The following is a 19,531-nucleotide window of genomic DNA, read 5'->3' as shown; positions in this document are numbered from 1 at the left end:
AAAAGGTCTTACAATTGATTATCAGCTTCTAAATTAATATTTGTACACGTTGAAAGTACATTTTACATAAATATTTCAGTTTCCTTTGTAACGAGTATTAAACCTGGGTTAGAGCGAGTGACAAGGAGATCTTGAAACTATGTCGGAACATACCCATTGCTCCCCTAACATAATGTATTATACACGAGCACCAATATCATCAGACTAGACCGGAAAGGTATGTATAACTTTTGAATAAATGCAGGGCAGGTACTCTCTAAAGAATGTCTCGAGAGTGAATGAAAATAATTTATAGAAAACTTGTTGGCTTATAAAGATACCTTAACTATATTTATACCAATTATACATAATAACGTCTGCTGGAACTGGTTCGGTTTATATACCTACCTACGAGTAATATTATAGAGCTTGTTCTGATTAAATATTTCTAATTTTAATTTACAGTTATCAAAACTTTTTATCCATTTGAGGTCGTCAAATTAGCTTTGAGCACTTCTATATACCTAAGCATAAAATTTAATTGTTTATTTTTAACTCTGAAAATTTTGTTTATGACTTTGTAGATGAAAAAGTCGCTCGGTAGCAATACACACCGACCGCGACACCCCGTCTTTATTTACATTAAAAAACATTTTCGAATAATAAAAAAAAAAACAAAAAACAGGAATTCCCTTCGCGACAACTACAGCCACCAGCGCCAGCGGAACAATGAAATGATTAGAACCATTTCGCTGCAGATATTTGACGAGAACTCCAGTTTTGTAGACCGCAGAATTATTTCTATAGTCGAACAAAACTTCTTGGAGAGCCAATGTAGGTACCTATAGTTTTAGGTGGGTGGGACGCGACGCGACGCTAACGTCAAAAGAAAACGTGCGTCTTTCTATATATTTAGACAACCAGGACCAGGTGGTTTCTTATTTCTAGACGTGATCTCCTCCACTGAGCACACCCGCTCCCAGCTCCACCATCAACAACCACTGAACTAAAAACCTATACTGTCATGAAATTCTTTGCTGTTGTTGGTCTAACTCTTATCGCTTTGCTAGCACTGACACTGACAGCTTCTGTCACCACCGCAGCACCCATTGACGATGCCAAGAGTGCGATAATCAATGAATATGACAACGATAACATCGGTGTGGATGGCTACAAGTTCTCGTGAGTTGTTGTCCAAATTATTATGCGTAAATAATTTTGATTTTGCATTTTAAAGTGTTTGTGTTTGTTTATAGATTCCTCACCAGCGATGGGACATCACGGAAGGAAACCGCCATCTTGAAAAACATCGGCACCGATCACGAATCAATTTCCGTTGAGGGATCTGTCAGTTGGGTTGCAGCCAATGGACAAGTTTACAAACTGACCTATAAGGCTGACGAAAATGGCTACCAACCGGAAGGAGATCATTTGCCAAAATTGGACGACTGAAAGTATTTGTTTATATTAAGTTTAGAAAAATTGGAACTGTGGAGTGCGTGATTTGTTGTGTGAAATTAGATTTTGCAATGAGATTGAAAATAAAAACTGTTTAGAATTAAGTTGTTTTATTTATATTTATGGAATGGACCGAAGACAATTCGAAGGCGCAGAGTTAACTCGAAGGCGGTTCATGGCAAATTAACCATGTTGGATTATTGCTGTTGTTTTTATAGACAGTTTGGCAGAGGAAAGTTTAATTCTCCGAAAATATGTATCCATTATGTTTCGTATCTAGAATAATTCTATCAAACAATTAATATTATTCTCACACACACATATAGGACAAAGGAAAACTATCTAAATGCACACCTGTGGTGGCATATACAATATACATACATGGACATACTTGGTGTAACATTGAATTCAATTATAAAAATTTTAAGATTTAATTAAAGGGTGTTTTTTTTAATTACTTGCTTTGAATTTCGAAAGCAGTCTCAAAGGGGAGAGATGATTGCTTTTCAGATCCAGATACTATTGTTAGTTATTTTACATAGAAATAAGCTGTGAAAAAATTTAGCGGACCTTTTCTCCTTTCTAATATCAGCAGCAAAACTTTTTTTAGATTTTACATATTTTTTTTTAATTTTCAAGGTTTTTAGTTAAAATGTATATTTAATAATAAAAATAATGTTAATAACATTTTGATGTCACATTGTAACGCCTAGAAAGCGAAACAAAAAAAGGTAAATATAATGCCAATTTTTAAAGTGAAATAAAACAAAATGGTGTTCATACGTTGGGTGATAAGGCATAAGAAACTTCTCTTCTTCTATTTTTTCGTGTTGCACAGGTCACAAATTGTTGATAAGTCTGGTCGATGTGGTACAAAATTTTAAAGAAGAAGTTCACGTCTAATTTTGAAGATAGTGCTTGTTTTTTTAGTTGAGTAACTGTTGAAGAAATATTTCTCTGCATTTAAAATATGATTAATCTTGCTGTTGTAGTTCCAAAACAATGACAATTGCGTCTCTTCGACATAACGGTCATGCCTAAGTCAGTCAAGATTCTTCAAAATAGGGCTGTTAACAGATTAGGTTGCTAACTCCCATAAACAGTCATATTCATTCCGCTTTCGGACACTATTTTCTGCCATTCCTCTCATTTGTTTTTATTTTTTCTAATTTTTGTTTTAATATTCTACAATCGTTCATCTTTTATAATTTTTAGACATAATTGAAATGTGCTGAGACATATGAGTGATGTAAGGGATTCAAGTTTTGATGTAGATTTAGGTGTATTTTTTGGTATCTTTTTTAAAAAATAGCTATGGAATTTGTCCACCTCATAGTATTTCTGAGTTCGATAAAGTATTATCGAGGCTCCAGTCGAACGAAATACAGTTTGTTTTACACTTAGTAATAAATAAATGTTTTTGAAACAGGGTTCCCAGATTGTACCAATAGTTCTTTTAGCATAAGCTAATTTTGTTTTAAAGTGCGGTCTTAGATTTAATCAAGGCGTTAGTATAGGATACCTAATAATGTATATCTAACAAAACATTGTACATACGTTTATAGTTCTCTAATTAAAAACTACATAACTAATCAATTCGGGAAAGGTTAGCAATTTGAAACAATCTAATAGTAAAATGAACTATGATTTAATTTCAATACCCAAGGAACCTGATTTGAAAGTCTTAACAAAACTGGTAATAGTCCTTAAAAACAAATGTTTCAGCTCGGGGTTATTCATGAAGTTCCAGCAACTCAAACCATTCTAGTCTACTGTGCAATTCAGAACATACATGGAGACAAATTCGGAGATCGAAATTATAAACTTATTTCTCGAAACCTTAAAATCATAGGATTCAAGATTTTTCAAAATTTCACAAGTCATATAATTGAGATTCTAAAAAAAAGAGGCTGGAATGCGACCCATACTGATAACTTACCATCCTGCCTATCGATTTGTCTTGCTAAAAGGTCTGTAGGTCGTGTTTTGTTTAAAAAGTTGTAAATTAAGGAATGATGTTCAAAATGGAAAGGTAGGTTTTGAGTTCCTGAATATTACCTAATAATAGCTGGGAAAGACAAAGAATGATAAGGCATTCCACATTCTCATAGTACGGCTAAAGAACGAATCTCTGTACTTGACAGTACGAATACTGATGAGCATTTCTGGAAGCAAGGGTAATACGGTTAAAATCTTTAAGGGGAGGAATTCAGCTGGCTATTTCTCTAGAGCAGAAACCGTTAACATAACGGTAAAAAAGGGTGAGACAAGAAGCCATGCGACAATGTTCAAGCGACGTAAATGATGCTATGACGAATATGAAAAGTTAGGAGAAATTAGAAGTTGCAGACAGGAGAACATTAATAAAAAATGAGACAGAGTGTTGGAAATGGGACGCACCAACTTTTATTTTGTAATTTTCAGACTTAAACCCATCCAATACTATACTTTAATTGAACGATTCGAAAGGTCATTATAAATCCAATAAAGGAGGGATTCATGAAAACCGAAAGCACACATTTTCGATAAGAAGCCAAACCCTATTGAATGCTTTTGAAATATGATGTAACGAACAAATTAGAACTTCTGACAAATTTTTAACACTAAGAAATCATAGTAAATTTTAGTTAACGGCTTCTGAGAAATATAATCCCATTAAAATTAATCTCTAATCGAAATTTGAAGAAAATTATGAATCAAATGAAGTATCTTCATAAAACCTGATTTAAAAGCCCGCAAAACTGAAGCAGTAGTCCTTAAAAATCAAAACTTTCATACAAGTTATTCTCAGCATAAGATTTATGGTTTTTCTAAACTTTACAAAGAGTCAAATGAATGAGCTACTAAAACTTAAATTTTTATTAAAAAGAAAAATAAGCCTTAAAAACCCCAAATTATGGATTTTTAAACTTTTTCAAAACTTTTTTGTCCTGCTGAAGACAAAATTACATTCAAATTTAGGAAATCATAATCATTTGGAAAAGAATTATTTGATTTTTGCATTAGAAAAAAATTGTTGACCATATCATCTCTCCTTTATTTTCGGTGTAAACTAGGCTTTAGATAATTCTGCAATGTCCAATGTCCACCTAGGTGAGAAATAATCCCATGATTGAGTTCGTCTGTGACTTTTACTCTCACGAAGTGGATAAGCTCCTTAATTCAAATGTTTTTTTTCGGATTAGGATTTGCATTTTTAATCTTATTGCAAAAAGAAATCCCATTCAAATGATTCACAAGAGCAATTGACAATAAACAAAAATTTATAGTATTGCAATAACTTGTTTGATAAAAATACGATGAGTATATTTTTAATTTCATTAACAGTATATCACCATTATTTTTGAGTAATTTTATTTTTTATTTTTGAAGGAGATGCAATCTAAAATCAAAATGATTTTAAGAACTTTTAATCATCTTATACATTTTTTAATTAGAATCAAGTCTTACAGCTTTTATTTCTTAATGCACAAATACATAGTAATTTCTTGAATGTTGGCAAAAGTTTTAGAATTTTTTTCGGAATTTCGGATTTGTATATAAACAATTGAGAATTATAAAGAAAGTTATCAGTTTTGGTTGATTAATTCATCGAACAACAACACACATTTAACAATATGAAATTCGTTATTGTATTTGCTGCATTCTGCGCTACTGTCGTCTTGGCTGCACCCCTTGATAATGGTGTCCAAATTGTGAGATACGATAATGATAATATTGGTGTTGATGGATACAACTTTGCGTAAGTTAAAAACATTTCTTTTCTTCTCTTAAGAGAAATTTTTTTAAAGTAATTTGTTTATATCCATTTCCTAAGCTATGAAACCAGCGATGGAGTTTCTCGTGAAGAGAGCGCCAAGTTAGACAAGGTTGGAACTGATGGTGAATCCATTTCTGTTCGTGGATCCGTCACATGGACCGCACCCGATGGTGTCCAATACTCTCTGCAATATATTGCTGATGAGAATGGATTCCAACCCCAAGGTGCTCATTTGCCTAAGTAAACAATAAAAATCATTTGATTTTGGTGTTGAAAGTTAAGGATTTTGTTATGCAATGATAAAAAATATAAAAATTGTTATGCTTGGAATTAGAAGTGTTTTAAATTGTATGTCAAACTATAGTAAGTATAGTAAGCCGCAATAGTTCTAGCAAAAATTTTGAATGTTTTTAGATAAACAATTGATCCCCTGTTTCTTAGTATTTCAGAATTCATCTAGGTCGAACATAAATTAGTAGATTAGTATATGTAAATAGTTCGATTCAAAGATTAAGTTAAAAACCTTTTACTTACTACCATAAAAGAAAACCCACTTGAATTACAGAGCTGCAGGATATTTGTTAAATGCCACAAAAACTTTCATCTGAACGCTCGATTTTCTCGAAAATTGCTGAGACGATACATTTTGTAGATCAAATCTCTCAATCAGCATTTTTGACATCTTTTATTTTTCTCATGTATAATTTTTGTTTATTGAAGTAAAATTTTCAAATTTAAAAATAAATAAGTCACAAATGTCAAAATGGAAAAAAAACGGGAAAAGTGCTTCGAACCGTCCGCTTTTGTGGGGACTATAAGTCTACACTAAATAAAGCTCTTGATCCACATACCCTCTTCATTAACTCAATGCACGACTTGGTAGCGAATCTTCCTCGTGGTTTAGTTTTTGCTAAGCTTGACCTTGCTCAAGCATACATACAGTTAACAGTAGATGATGAGGCAGCTAAAGCACAAACTATCATAACTCTTAATAGTGCTTATAAAAACGACTCCAATATGGAATTTCTTCAGCACCAGGGGAATTAAAAAAAAAAACAATGTCAAATTTATTAAAAGGAATAGATGATGTATATTTTTATTTGGATGATCTCATACTAGTAGCGGAAAATTCTGAGAAGCAGGCAAACTTTCTTCGCAAGGTGTTTCAAAGATTAGAAAAGTATGGGTTACGACTACGAAAAGCGAAGTGTATGTTCGACGTTCCTTCAGTCACTTTCTTAGGATTTCGTATTGATGCTGATGGCATTCACCCTCTATAAAAAAAGAGGTTATTCGAAACACTCCAGCTCCAAAGAACAAACAGCGAGCTTCAAGCTTTTCTCGGACTTCTAAATTTTCACCATTTATTCCTCCTTGCAAAAGCAACATAAGAAGAGCCTGTTCACCGACATTTAGATGACAAAAAAATATGGAAATGGAAATTAATAATTAGCTGATAGTGTCTTATGCCTTATACCTTATGACTTAAAACTATCAGTTATACTAACTTGCGAGCTTCGCAACATGGGTTCTGGCTGATAGATAGAAAGCTTAGGTTATAATAGTGTGATGATACTTAAATGATGTAGTGTTTCACACATAATGTCAACGTTCAAACTTTATAATAAAAAAGAAATATCACAAACAAAAATATTTCATGTCTTTTATTGACGTTTACTTTTGAAACAGCAAAATGGATAACCCTGGATTATTAACTTCCCATAGGAAGTTATTGTAATGGGTCCGATTTGTCAAATTGAAAATTTTGACATTTCTCGACGTTTCAAGGTCCCTAGAGTCGAAATAAAAGATTTTTAGAAAGATGTCTGTGCGTGCGTGTGTACGTACGTTTGTACGTCCGTACGTCCGTACGTCCGTACGTCCGTACGTTCGCGACGTTTTTTTCGTCGTCCATAGCTCAAGAACCAGAAGAGATATCGACTTCAAATAAATTTTGTTATACAGATAATAAGGCAGAAAGATGCAGAAAGGGCTCTCAAGAAAATTGCGTGGGTGGTTTTTTTACCATAGCAGTTTGAAAAAAAGGTGAAAATTTTGGTTAACCCTAAATATCTTACGAACCAAAAACGCTAGAGACTTTTATTAAATTTTATATAATATATTGTAACGTGATACAAAACAAGTATATTTTTTTAAAAAAAATCAATATAACGGTTTTTTTATAAATCAAAAAAACTAAAAAAAAAAATTTGTAACCTCCAAAATTTTACGACTGAAATATGATTTCATCTCTAAAACAGTTTTATGCAACGACGAATAATGTTTTTGACATCTGTTAAAATTTTGAGAAAAATCTAATTGACAGTTTTTTTTACGAAAAATAAAAACCTAAAAAAAAAATGTATAAAAGTTGGTAAAAATTGATTTTGGACTCAAATATCTTTTTTTAAAACTTTGAGATATTGGCTTTAATTTACTTTTATCTTTCAAAACATCTTGTTGTCAACATTCAGTTAAAGTTTGAAAAATTAAAAACCGAAAAAAAAATTAAAAACCGAAAAAAAAATTAAGAAAAGTTCGTAAAAATTGAGTTTCGACTCAAATATCTCTTCAAAAATTTTAAATATTGGCTTCAAACAAATTTTATCTTATAAGAAATATTGTTTTCAACATTTGGTAAAATTTTTAAAAAATTCGAATAGAAAATTTTTTTTACAAAAAATAAAACTCTAAAAAATAACAATACCTACTAAAACTTGGTAAAAATTTACTTTCGGCGCAAATAGCTTTTCAAAAATTAAAAGAAATGGCTTCAAACTTATTTTATTTCACGGAAAATATCGTTTTCAATATTCAGTAATTTGTATATAAAAATCCAACAGTCCGTTTTTTCATTAAAAAAAATCTACAAAAAATAGTACGCAAATTTGGTAAAAATTGGTACGAGTACATATAGACAAACTTTGAAGCAAGACAAATCGACAGATGGGATGGGAAGTTATCAGTGTGGGTCGCATCCCAGCCTCTTTTTTGATTTTTGAAATAGAAAAATATGGATAATTTTGGTGACCATATAGGCTATAATAGCAAGTATTACAAAATTTTATTGATTTCCTTCATGATCGACATTTTGAAATCTTCACGGACCATAAACCCTAGTAGGATTGTTTTCTTCTTTAGAGCCTACACCTACACCTTTGCCTACGAATTTGATCTTCTCTACAAACCTGGAAACAACATCGCGCATGCCGATGGATTTAGCCGTTTGCCTGTTCACGTTCAGTTACCCAACACTTCAAAAGAAGAAGAAGTTGTTTTGATGATTGAAACGCTAGACACGTCAATAATTCAAGCCAGTGATATTTTAAGACAAATATAAAAGGATACAGTTCTTTAAATGGTTGGCCAAATACCGCGGAACCAGAATTCAATTTTTTTTTACAGAAAAGATGACATTTCATATATTAAAGGGTGCTAGGTTTGGGGTCAACGAATTTTGATTGCAGAGCTTTACCAATCTTCGGTTTTAAGTATCCCTCATTCAAATCATCCAGGTATAGTTCGGATGAAGGCTTTAGCGATTAGTTACGTGTTTTTTTTTTTATAATAAGCGCACACTCAAAGGGATAATACTACCCTTATTATGTAGACACAGTGTGAGCACTAGGAAGGGGAGAGAGAGGGTTTGAAAGAAGATGTCGGTACACATTGGTTTTATGTTCCTGAATATTGCAATGACTTGGAAAAACAGAGTGCGGTAAGGCATTCCATATTCGCGTAGTACGGCTAAAGAATGAATCTCCGTAGATTTCTAAAAGCCCGAGTATTACGGTTGAACTGTTTAAGGGGAGGAATGCAACTGACTATTTCTCTTGACCATAAACCATTAAAATAACGGTAAAAGAGGGTGATACAAGAAACATTTTGACGATGTTCAAGCGACGTAAATGATCTTATGATGGTAATATCAATTAATCTAAATGCTCTTACTTCTTGCATCGCCTTAGAAAACTCAAACATCTAGCGTCATTTTTGGGCGGCATCGCGTATGTTTTCGTTCCACAAAATGTGGTTGCAGGTGATACACATACCGAGAATATCGATATGCTCAGTCTCCTCGATGCAAGTGCTATTTATGGATAATCGCAAGGGGTGTATATCTCGCTTTAACGATAGAATACAACATTGGGTTTTCCAAGAATTAAATTCCACGTGGTTTCTTATTCTATATTGTGAAATGCTGTTAAGGTCGGAATTTAATGAATATGAAAAGCTTAGAGTACTATCGTCTGCGAAACAATGTATTGGATTAGAAGAAGACAAAAGACCATTTATACAAATGAGGAAAAGGGTCGGAAACAAAACGGAGCGTTGGGGCACACAAGTGTTTATTTTATTGGTTTTAGACTTAAATCCGTCCAAAACAACTTGTGTTGAACGGTTCGAAATAAAATTTCTAATCAAACTAAGAAGATATTCGTCTATACCGAAAGCACGCATTTTCGATATGAGAGCATGATGCCAGACTTTATCAAATGCCTTTAAAATATCAAGTGCAATAATCTTACTTTCTCCAAAACGATATAAAGATTTGTTTCACTGTTCGATGAAATGAACCATGAGATTACCAGTGGACCTATTGCTAATGCCGAATTACCGGTCATTAAGAAGCTTCCGTTCCTCAAGATATTTCTTAAGCTGATAATTAATCAGCGTTTCCATGACCTTGCTATCGTTGAATAATTTGCGGGGGAAGAATATTAGCCTTATTTTGGGATTGGCTGAACAAATGCCGTTTTCCAACGAGCCCAGAAGAATAGAATATATGAAAAAGCTAAAGCAGTGGTTTTGCTAACGTGGAAGAACACCTCTTCAGAATAATAGCGGGGATACCACCCGGACCAGCGGATTTACGAATGTAAAGATCTTTTAGGACTCTCGATATAGTAGGAGTGCGAAAAAAAAGAATTACGTGTGGTGGTCTAAAATTGACGAGGACTTTGAGAAGACCGTTAAGCTTTCTTCTACATGTCAACAATTTCAACCAGACAATTCTCCTGCTATCGGTTATACCTGGGAAGGATCCAAGAATCCGTGGTCTAGAATCCACATTTACTTCGCCGGATCTATCAAAGGAAACTTTTTTTTCTAGTCGTGAATTCTTATTCAAAGCGGTAAGAACTTCATCCAGTTCTTTCCACATCGTCTCCGTATGCGGTGTCGGTTATGGGACAATTTTTTGCCACCAATGGTCTCCCTGGTATTATTATTTCCGATAACGGAACAGCATTCACTTCTCTTCATTTTAAAAAAAATTCTGTGAAAATAATTTAAACAAATATTTATTTTCTGCTCTATTTCATCTTTTGTCTACAAATGGGCAAGTGGAGCAAAATATTATTATCAAAGATTATTTCAAGGAAGTTACACGGCGATATCAAATTGCGTCTAGCTAAATTCTTGCTGGACCAACATATTACTCCGCAATCCGCCACTGGTCGATCCTCTTCTGTTGCTGTTCAACAGAAGGCTACAAAATTACTTCAACAAACTATACCCAGTTGCCATAAGCATACAAGTGGATCCAAAGATAGATATTTCGCAAACGCCTAAGAATGTTGAAAAAGATCCAGTTTGGTATCGTAATTTTACTTTCGACCAAAAGCAAAATCTGAAGTGTCGTGTTAAGACATTTTAATTTGACAAGTCAAGTTTTCTTCAACGAGTTTGTTTGCGTTTAAGGTTTCAGCATTTATAGTTGGGACGTTATAATCACCAAATTCAACTACCAGTGATAGACTTTATCAGAAATATAGAGGACCATCTTAAGCCTACCAAAGCTGTTGCTATGCATGTTGTTCTTTCTTGTATATAAGTGTCCTCTGTTGTAGAACCTAGAAGTTTTAATTTATTTTTTAGGGTGCAATATCTCCTGCAAATTCTTCAACAAGATTTTTCAAAATAAGGATTTTGTTTCAGCTAACTTCAGAATCAATGGAAAATCAGAAAAAAAAATTACAAAAAACTTGGATTAAAGTTTTGTATACACTTACCTTTGTTTGGTTTATCTTCGTCGTCTTGACTTGGCTCAACCAATTTCCTATACGTCAAAGTTTTCCAAAATTATTTAATAATCTTAAAATACCAAATCTTTAACCAAATCATAGAAAAATCAGTCAAAAAGTTCTTTTCAAAGTTTTTTAATGATTTGTGTTTCTAAATTATTAATACAGTCAAGTTTTCACTCAGTTTTATAAAAACTAATTAACAACGGGTTGAGGCGATTTAAAAAATGTGTTTATATCTCCTTAAGCTGCAACTGGCAAATGAGCACCTTCAGGTTGGAAACCATTCTCATCGGCCAAATAATTCAAAGTGTACGTTTGTCCATCGGCAGCAACCCATGAAACTGTACCACGAACAGAGATGGCTTCATTTTCTGTTCCAGGATTCTTGAGTTGGGCACTTTCTTGGCGAGAAACTCCATCACTCGTTTCATATCTGCATATTAATGTTTTATAAAAAAAAAAGAATTTTAGAAAATTTTAAATAATTTCAGAACAAATTCATTTGAAATTGTATCAATTTGGAAAATACGTACGCAAAATTGTATCCATCAACACCAATATTGTCGCTTTCGTATCTCAAGATCTGGGCATTCCTTGAATCGTCAAGGGGAACAGCCAAGGCCACAGCGAAGAGGGCAGACAAAACTACGACGAATTTCATTTTTAAAGAATTTTTATTTGTTGTGTTTCGGAAGTGCAATGTGAACTGTATGACCGATATCGGAATTGTGCGTATCAGTCAGCCGTGGATCATTGCTTTTATATACTCTGAAGAAAAAAGCTTACACCAACTGCCTCCAGAAAGAAGAAGAAGTAAAGATGCAAAACAAGACCCTCATCTTGGATAAGCTGAGTCAGAGCTGACGTTTATCTTTCCTGCCCTACCTGATGGTACCAAAGCCGATATTACAACATACATACACTACGCATCATACATATGCTGGAGCTTAAGGTGGCTTGGTTTGTCTTTTTGTTGTTGATGGGCGGATTAACCTCCAAAAATCAGTTTTTGAAGAATTCATAGAGCGTTCAGCAAACTGGCGCAAGTGCAGGCCTGAGGCGTTTACACGCTCCCATCATCGTCAGTCCCAGCACAGCACGACAACAACGAAGATGACGATGATGGCGACGACGATGAAGACGAAGACGACGACGAGAGACAGCGCAGACGATACTTTTGGGATTATTTAAATTAGCATGTCGATGTCGTGCGAAGCTGATATAAAGCCGAAACGTATCACGCGTACTGGGATGACCTTAGCCAAGAAACAAGTCTCACCGAGAGTGGTAAATGGATGCCAATGACGTTTTTGGCCATCATCATTTGCCAGAGTGTCTTAGTCGAAGATAATAACTTGCAGTAGAGCATCAGTTAATTTATGTGGGTTTGAATTCGACTTTTTAGTATGTTTTGTGGTAATGTCCCGACCCTCACCGATCGATGATGATGGCATGCAAATTCGTCTTTTCTTCTTCGATGAAATCATACTCCCTGCTGCTGCTGACGGAATCGGGTGGAACCGGCATCTTGCGTGCTTCTTTTTTTACACCTAACAGACAATTCAACATCATAGCAGTGATTGAGAAACAAGAAACAACATCAGACACCGAACTACCTCTTGACATGACACATTGGTGTTGTCTAAAGGTTTTTTTTTAACAAATTTGCAGAGCTTAATGATGCGTGAGGGTGGTTTTGTGATCTTTTTTGATCATGCATAAAGCTTGAAGTAGTAACACTAACACCTTTTCAATGATTTGTTTAAACAGAATTTGCAACAATGATTTAAAATTGCTGGTTTTTTGACGAGGAATGTGATTAAAGACATTTTTTGTATTCGCTTGACCAATAAATTACACAGAATCACAAGATTTGGAGAGGGTGGGCCCAATTTCATTCATTGTTCTTAATAATTATTTGAAAATATCTATGTTGATTGAGATTTTGAAATGCTACCACAAAATTAGGGCTCAAGAGTGCAGAGACTTTGAGTTTAGATTAATATTTTATATTTTTAATGATTAAATAGAAATTCAGCAAGCCGATATGTTTTTGGCAATTTTGGTCGCTTAAAATGAAATTACAAATGCGAAATAGAAAAAGAAACTGTGATATAACTTACACTGATAAATTCCCATTCATGTCCATCTGCAGATTTTAAATGTTTACAAAATATTGATAAATAATTTTATATCAATTTTTAATTATTTTTATAGGTTTTCGTTTTTTTGCAAAAAAGTTGTTAATTGGATTTTTCTAAAAAAGTATATAAAAGATAGCAACAATATTTTACATATGATAAAATAATTTGTTTAATTTATTCTTAAGAATTTTAAAATTACTAACAATATTTTGCATATAATGTAATAGTTTTATTTCAAAATATAGTTTTGTAATAGAATGTTTGCCAATGTTAGTAGCATTTCAAAACAGTTTTTATTGCTAATATAAAAAAATAACAATTGGAGGAATTTAATTAATTTGAAGTCAATATCTTCACTTGGTCACCAGATATCGAGTACCGAACATCAATTTTTACCTAAATGTACACTTTTGGAATTTGGTTTAATTTGCAAGGAAATGTAGAACGGTACGAGCAAATTAAACGCAGAAGAATATGAGATAATTCCAAAATAATGGAGCTGAGTGAAAAAATTTTTGCGCATATAGGGTCCGCCAATGAACTTTTTTTTTGTCAACTAGTGCTTATTATGTATAGGTTGAACTTAGCTCATGTCTGATTTGACAGATAATTAGTTTTATCCTTCCACTGAACCAATATGGTGTGTATTCGCTTGCACAACGCTGTGAAATATTAAATGCGATCGACTTAGAGAAGATGCCGATTTTGCTAAAAAAATCATCTTTTCAGATAAAACTCATTTTGATCTTGGCGGGTATGTAAACAAGCGAAATCAAGGCATTTGGGGCACAGAAAACCCGTACGCATGCATTGGGCAGGTTCAGATAACATAAGGGACTTCATTTGCAGTCAGCTGCATTCCTTGAACGTACATTTTGACCAAGTCAACTAGTTAGTTTTTCAAGTGTCATACTTCAAACTCAGAACTTTACTTCCCTAACTTTTACCTTCAGCTTACCGTACAAAAACTACCAAAAACAATATTGTCTAAAAACAGTCTTCAGGCAAACTACAAGTCAATCCCAATTTATTATTATTATTATTATTATCATCTTTATTTTTTTATTTCAAAAATAACAAACTTAAAACTAATGATTACAAATATGGCTCATAGGCCGTCTGCCGGTATATTTTTCTAAACTAAACATTTTGTGACAGAAAGTACAAAAATTTGGTTATATAAAGAAAAAAGCAATTGAAAAAAGAAAAAGAATAATGCCAGAGGGAAGGAACAAAATGTTCGTTTTAATGGTGTAGGTAATTTAATAGATAAATACATTTAAAAAAAAAATATAAACAAAATTTGATTCGGGCTTTTAGTTTAGCTAAAACAAAATTATTAATCATTTATTTATGGCAATATGTGTTAAACAATTGAATCAAATGTTCTTAGGGCTTTTAGTTTGGCTAAAACAAAGAAAGGATAAATAGATCATAAAGAATTTGCAATTTCAAATGCGGTTTGGGCTTTTAGTTTGGCGAAAACGAAAAAAAAGAAAGATATCTCAAGGAATTTAATGAATAGCAATTTTCCAAATGCGATTTAGGCTTTTAGTTTAGCTAAAACAAAATATATATATTAATATACATGTTTCTATATAAAACTGCATCTAATAAAAACTGAATCAGTAGACGCCAACCAATACCTCCATTCGGAACACCTAGACATTCTTCAAGTTACAGAAAACTCTTGTTAAAATAACGCCGACGAATTTCCTGAAAGATTGGGCACAATGCAACAAAGTGGAAAATGTTTTCAACTTGATTAAGGTTGCACAAAGTTCAGTTTGGGTTGTTTCCAGTTCTGTGCGGTCTGTAATTAAGCTCTAACATCTCCGTGCGTGCTTTAAATATGATGCTCATTTCCATTACAGTAAATTTATCTCTAGAGTAATTAGAAGACCCGAGTCTGAGGTTAAGTTTACTGTAAATTGATCTTCCTCGCCCTATCTAGATAGCTTTGGAATAAGTGACCATCAATGGTAGATATACAGTCGTAGAGAGCTCTTCTCCACGTACCTAAACTATCAACAGATAGAGACAGAGGAAAGTTGTGTGCCGAGGCCAAATCATACCAGTCTTTACCGGCATCTAAAACACACTGATAGGACCCTCTTTTTTCAAATTGTTGGTCGACCTTTGCATTACCCTCAATATATAATCAGCGTTCTAAAGATACGCTTGAAAAAATATCTTTGGACAGCTTCGATATCTTCTATTTGTTTGTACCCATAGACTTGGTTGCCATAACACAAACAGCTTTTGATAGTTGCTAAACACTCTTTGAACTTAGACGTAGGATCAAGTTTGACCACATACAATTTATTGCAGTTTTTGCAACTCTCACCTTATCTTTTATGTGAACACCAACATTCAGGTCATAAGTTAATGTGTAGCTAAATATTTAAATTCATTTAACACTTCTAAGTTGGAACCATTGACGGTCCAGTTGCGGTCGGTTCAAATGCTACGATGTTGGGACCTAAAGAACTTAATCCTCGACTAAGGTGTTTATCCCAATTTGCATTTCGTATTGCAAAGAAATATTACATATTTCTTTCCAATTTGACGAGAAATCCTTTTACACCAAATGCGAGAAATAAATAAATCCTAGAGGAATAAAGTTCAACTTTCAGTTAATTGACTTACAACTCGGAACCAATTCTGTTGCTATTGTAAATGAAGGATTTTCTAATTTTTTTAATTCGACAAATCGGACCAAATACAATAATTTAAAATCATAGTAAATACCGAAGCTGAGTTTGAAAAGGTGGTGTAAACTAATCTGTTTACCTCACAAATCTCTAAGTATGACTTTAAATAGCTGTATTCAAATTCTATGCATTCTAAATTCTAAAATGATGATTAATGAATATTGCAGTAATGACAACTACTCGTATTGCTTTTTAATGACGAGGTCGAATCGAAGATTATTTTTAATCTGAGCGAATTCCAAGCTTAGTAATGGAAAATGATTGCTTTTAGGATTGATAAACCGTTCAATTGTATTGGATGGTTTAAAGTCTGAAATGCATAAAATAATTGAAGGTGTTTTCTAGGGCTCCGTTTTGTTTCCGACTATCTCCCTCTCAGGCACCAGTTATAGCTATCATTGGTTTTCATCATTGAAAACAAACATTAGAAAATTCTTCACAGGTCGTTTATAGCTATCATTAAAAATTTCTGTCATTGCAAACAAATTTCCTGATTGAAAACCAACGCAAAATGTTTACTGACAGAAAGCTGTCATTGGAATTGTGTAAAATTAGAACACAAATCAGTGGAAAGATTAACATCACTTTTAAACATAAAAGTATAAGCTGTTCAGGAAAATGAATTTCCGCCCGGAAAATAGAAAAATAGATTTTTAGAGACAAATAAATGCGCATTTACACTTTTTTTTTCATAACAAAAATTCTTTGTGTGATTTCCGGTCGATCAGTATATAATTTTCATTTCTAATCAAAGGAAACATCTTTCAAATATCGATTCAAAAATTGTTTCGGATTGATTTCAATGATAGCTATAACTAGCGTCTTATAAACGATTTCTTAAGCTATTTCGCTGACAACATGACAATATTTTTCATATTCGTTTCTAGCTTCAAAACCTTTTCCTCGGATGTAAAACTTCAACAGCAGCGTATGTTGACCTCATTGAATTCTGATCTCGACAGCATGGAGAATTTTTAACCGTTTAGAATTCAATGCTTCAAAAACTTAATCCCGTTTTTTCTTATTAAAGCGTTACCCAACCCCGTGGCATCGATGAGTGACAATTGATTCCAGGAAACTATTCAACTTTCAGTCCTCTGAATGTGTATCACAAATCAACTCTTATGGAATGATCACATATTCTACATTGCCAAAAATGCTGCTAAGTGCTTCTGACCTGGCTGTAACTTACAATTCCTTCATTTGTCCAAAGCTTGAATATATATCACATATTTGGGCAGGTGGCCGAAATCAAGTTTGCATCTTTTATGTAGAATCCAAAAAAGGGCTTTTGAAAATGATAGGTAACAGAACTATAACAAAAACATTTACATAGCTCGAACACGGCTGCAATGTTTAATGCCTTTGGTTGTTTTACCGTTTTTTTTTTACAAAAAATGTTTTGTCGAATTAGCCAGTAGCATTCCCACCCCAACCCTTAAACAATTCAGTCGTAATACTCGCACTTTCAGGAATGCTTATTAGTTTACCCTGAGCTCGATTTTGGACGTATTAGCAAGTATAGAGATTCTTTTTTAAACCGCACATCGAGAATGTGGAATGCTATGGCCAAATCTGTTTCCCCCCCCCATTTTGACAATTATCTCCTCTTAAATCCTTTCCTTTTTTCTAACGCTCGCACTGGGTTTCAATATAAACATATAAATGGTACTAATAGCCCATTGAGAGCTTGTAAATTATAAAAAAAAAATGATGAATTCATTGTGGCTTTAATTGATATTGGAAAACCGGCGTATACCCCGATTTGAGAATGTAATTTAAAGGACCAATGTAGCATTTCATGGCGCTCCAACCTGTTAAACCAGAGTCCGGTCCTCTAAACGAATGTTTCTAATTTCAATTAAGCAAAAGTCCGTCAGTAACTGACACCTTTTTTATCCTTCTATAAATTCTCTTAAAGGAAATACAATTTCAATGGGAAGAAGACTGTTTTTCATTCGAAAATGGATCTGCAGTGTTCTTACACTTGAAATTGAATCTTCTTATTTATTCTTTGAACACAACTTTGAGGTAATATAGTTTTAGAGTGATTTTCATTCAAAGAACAATGCCGATAATTTTAATGACCAAACATTTTGAATGAGCTTTTATGTATGAAAACAAAGAGTTTGAGATAATTAAACTTCCGATTTTGCGTATGTACATATGTTAAAACCACGGCCAATGTTAAGTCACACGTGTAAAATGCGTGTCTAATAATTTCACTTTTCGTGAAGATTATATTATAGTCTTTGTATTATGCAAAGTTATATTTCTTGTTTAAATAAGTTAATAGGTTGAGGGAGATCAAAAATCTGGACTCCAAATTATGCTAAATTGTTTGCATAATTCAGATTTCAGATCAAGACATCAGATCTGATCAAATAATATGTGATATCAATCATACATATATTTGTGCAAATTTAACGCTCATTATTTATTTCCTCACCTTAAGCTGTCTGGCATGAAGACAAAAATATCTAAAAATAAAACTAATAATGTAAAGTTGATGACCTCAAAGGTTTATGCGAGTACTAAATTGAATTTAGCATAACTAAAAGCCTATTTTGGCAAAGTGAAGATAGTTTTATTTTTTTTAAATCTAAAAATAAACTACTATCAATTTCAATATGGTATTTGGTGCGTTAGCGTTCATAATGGTTTTAGTTTTTTGTCAAACCAAAAAAAGTGCGTAAGGTACCGGTTCGATAGGATTCTCGAATTTAAAGTACCAAATTATAGTTAGTTATCCAGTTTAGGCTTATTTTCTCCATCATTTTTGCTGGTTATAAAATGAGGCCTATTTGAAAATTGTAAGTCACTCAAGTCTTTGGTTTTCTCCAGCTCACAACAAGCTTCAAATCCAACCACCTACAATCTCAACATGAAATTCGTCATTGTTTTCGTCGCTCTTTTCGGTTTGGCTTTAGCCGCTCCTCCACAAAGTTCATTGGAAGCTACCGTCCTCCGCTCTATTGTCGAAGTTGGACCACAAAGCTACCAATACGCGTAAGTTGAACTCAAATTTACTAAATGATTTAAATAATAATTAATTTAAAAAAAAATATCGTTTTAATATCTTTTGTTTTACTATTAACAGTTCTGAAACCAGCGATGGCAAGTCCGCCAGCGAAGACGGTCATTTGGAGAACATTGGAACAGAAGAAGAAGCTCTTGTTGTTAAGGGACAATACAGCTACATCGGAGACGATGGTATCACTTACTCTGTAAGCTACATTGCCGACAAGAACGGTTTCCAACCACAAGGAGCTCATTTGCCAGTTGCTCCAGTCGCCTAAGCTATAGACTCCTGCCTATTTGTTTATCATCCTATCTACCTCTGTCTATATTTTTTATCGGTTTTTCTGTCATTTAACGAGAGAATTTCCAGTGATAAGAATGTTGTTAACTAGTCTAATACAAATGCAAAAACAATTCTAGAAGAAA

General features: G+C 33.4%; 4 protein-coding genes across 4 annotated transcripts; 3 read left to right on the top strand and 1 right to left on the bottom strand.

Annotated features, from left to right (window-relative positions):
• Positions 1-733: 733 nt before the first annotated feature.
• On the top strand, positions 734-1,541 carry LOC129946996 (endocuticle structural protein SgAbd-6-like). Its single transcript, XM_056057382.1, has 2 exons — positions 734-1,161; positions 1,236-1,541. Exons 1-2 carry the CDS (start codon positions 1,004-1,006, stop codon positions 1,429-1,431), a joined length of 354 nt encoding a protein of 117 aa, XP_055913357.1. The 5' UTR covers positions 734-1,003; the 3' UTR covers positions 1,432-1,541.
• A 3,454-nt stretch (positions 1,542-4,995) lies between these two features.
• On the top strand, positions 4,996-5,478 carry LOC129946628 (flexible cuticle protein 12-like). Its single transcript, XM_056056881.1, has 2 exons — positions 4,996-5,179; positions 5,255-5,478. The coding sequence occupies exons 1-2, from the start codon at positions 5,055-5,057 to the stop codon at positions 5,439-5,441; spliced, it is 312 nt and encodes a 103-aa protein (XP_055912856.1). The 5' UTR covers positions 4,996-5,054; the 3' UTR covers positions 5,442-5,478.
• Positions 5,479-11,342: 5,864 nt separating this feature from the next.
• On the bottom strand, positions 11,343-11,970 carry LOC129946627 (flexible cuticle protein 12-like). The gene is made up of 2 exons (XM_056056880.1): positions 11,760-11,970; positions 11,343-11,659 (listed from the first exon to the last, which is right to left on the bottom strand). Exons 1-2 carry the CDS (start codon positions 11,885-11,887, stop codon positions 11,467-11,469), a joined length of 321 nt encoding a protein of 106 aa, XP_055912855.1. The 5' UTR covers positions 11,888-11,970; the 3' UTR covers positions 11,343-11,466.
• Positions 11,971-18,899: 6,929 nt separating this feature from the next.
• LOC129946625 (larval cuticle protein 65Ag1-like) lies at positions 18,900-19,531 on the top strand. Its single transcript, XM_056056878.1, has 2 exons — positions 18,900-19,093; positions 19,185-19,531. Exons 1-2 carry the CDS (start codon positions 18,969-18,971, stop codon positions 19,381-19,383), a joined length of 324 nt encoding a protein of 107 aa, XP_055912853.1. The 5' UTR covers positions 18,900-18,968; the 3' UTR covers positions 19,384-19,531.

This window comes from Eupeodes corollae, chromosome 2 (assembly GCF_945859685.1).
Source record: "Eupeodes corollae chromosome 2, idEupCoro1.1, whole genome shotgun sequence".
NCBI lineage: Eukaryota > Metazoa > Arthropoda > Insecta > Diptera > Syrphidae > Eupeodes > Eupeodes corollae.
The sequence above is the reverse complement of the archived record's forward strand: the minus strand, read 5'-3'. Positions and strand labels throughout refer to the sequence as shown.

Excerpts from the sequence above, each read along its gene's own strand:
- LOC129946996 (XM_056057382.1), top strand. The coding sequence starts at position 1,004 with ATGAAATTCTTTGCTGTTGTTGGTCTAACTCTTATCGCTTTGCTAGCA. Across the intron at positions 1,162-1,235 it reads GTGGATGGCTACAAGTTCTC|ATTCCTCACCAGCGATGGGA; the intron begins GTGAGTTGTTGT and ends GTTTGTTTATAG.
- LOC129946625 (XM_056056878.1), top strand. The coding sequence starts at position 18,969 with ATGAAATTCGTCATTGTTTTCGTCGCTCTTTTCGGTTTGGCTTTAGCC. Across the intron at positions 19,094-19,184 it reads CCACAAAGCTACCAATACGC|TTCTGAAACCAGCGATGGCA; the intron begins GTAAGTTGAACT and ends TACTATTAACAG.
- LOC129946627 (XM_056056880.1), bottom strand. The coding sequence starts at position 11,887 with ATGAAATTCGTCGTAGTTTTGTCTGCCCTCTTCGCTGTGGCCTTGGCT. Across the intron at positions 11,660-11,759 it reads GTTGATGGATACAATTTTGC|ATATGAAACGAGTGATGGAG; the intron begins GTACGTATTTTC and ends ATTAATATGCAG.
- LOC129946628 (XM_056056881.1), top strand. The coding sequence starts at position 5,055 with ATGAAATTCGTTATTGTATTTGCTGCATTCTGCGCTACTGTCGTCTTG. Across the intron at positions 5,180-5,254 it reads GTTGATGGATACAACTTTGC|CTATGAAACCAGCGATGGAG; the intron begins GTAAGTTAAAAA and ends CCATTTCCTAAG.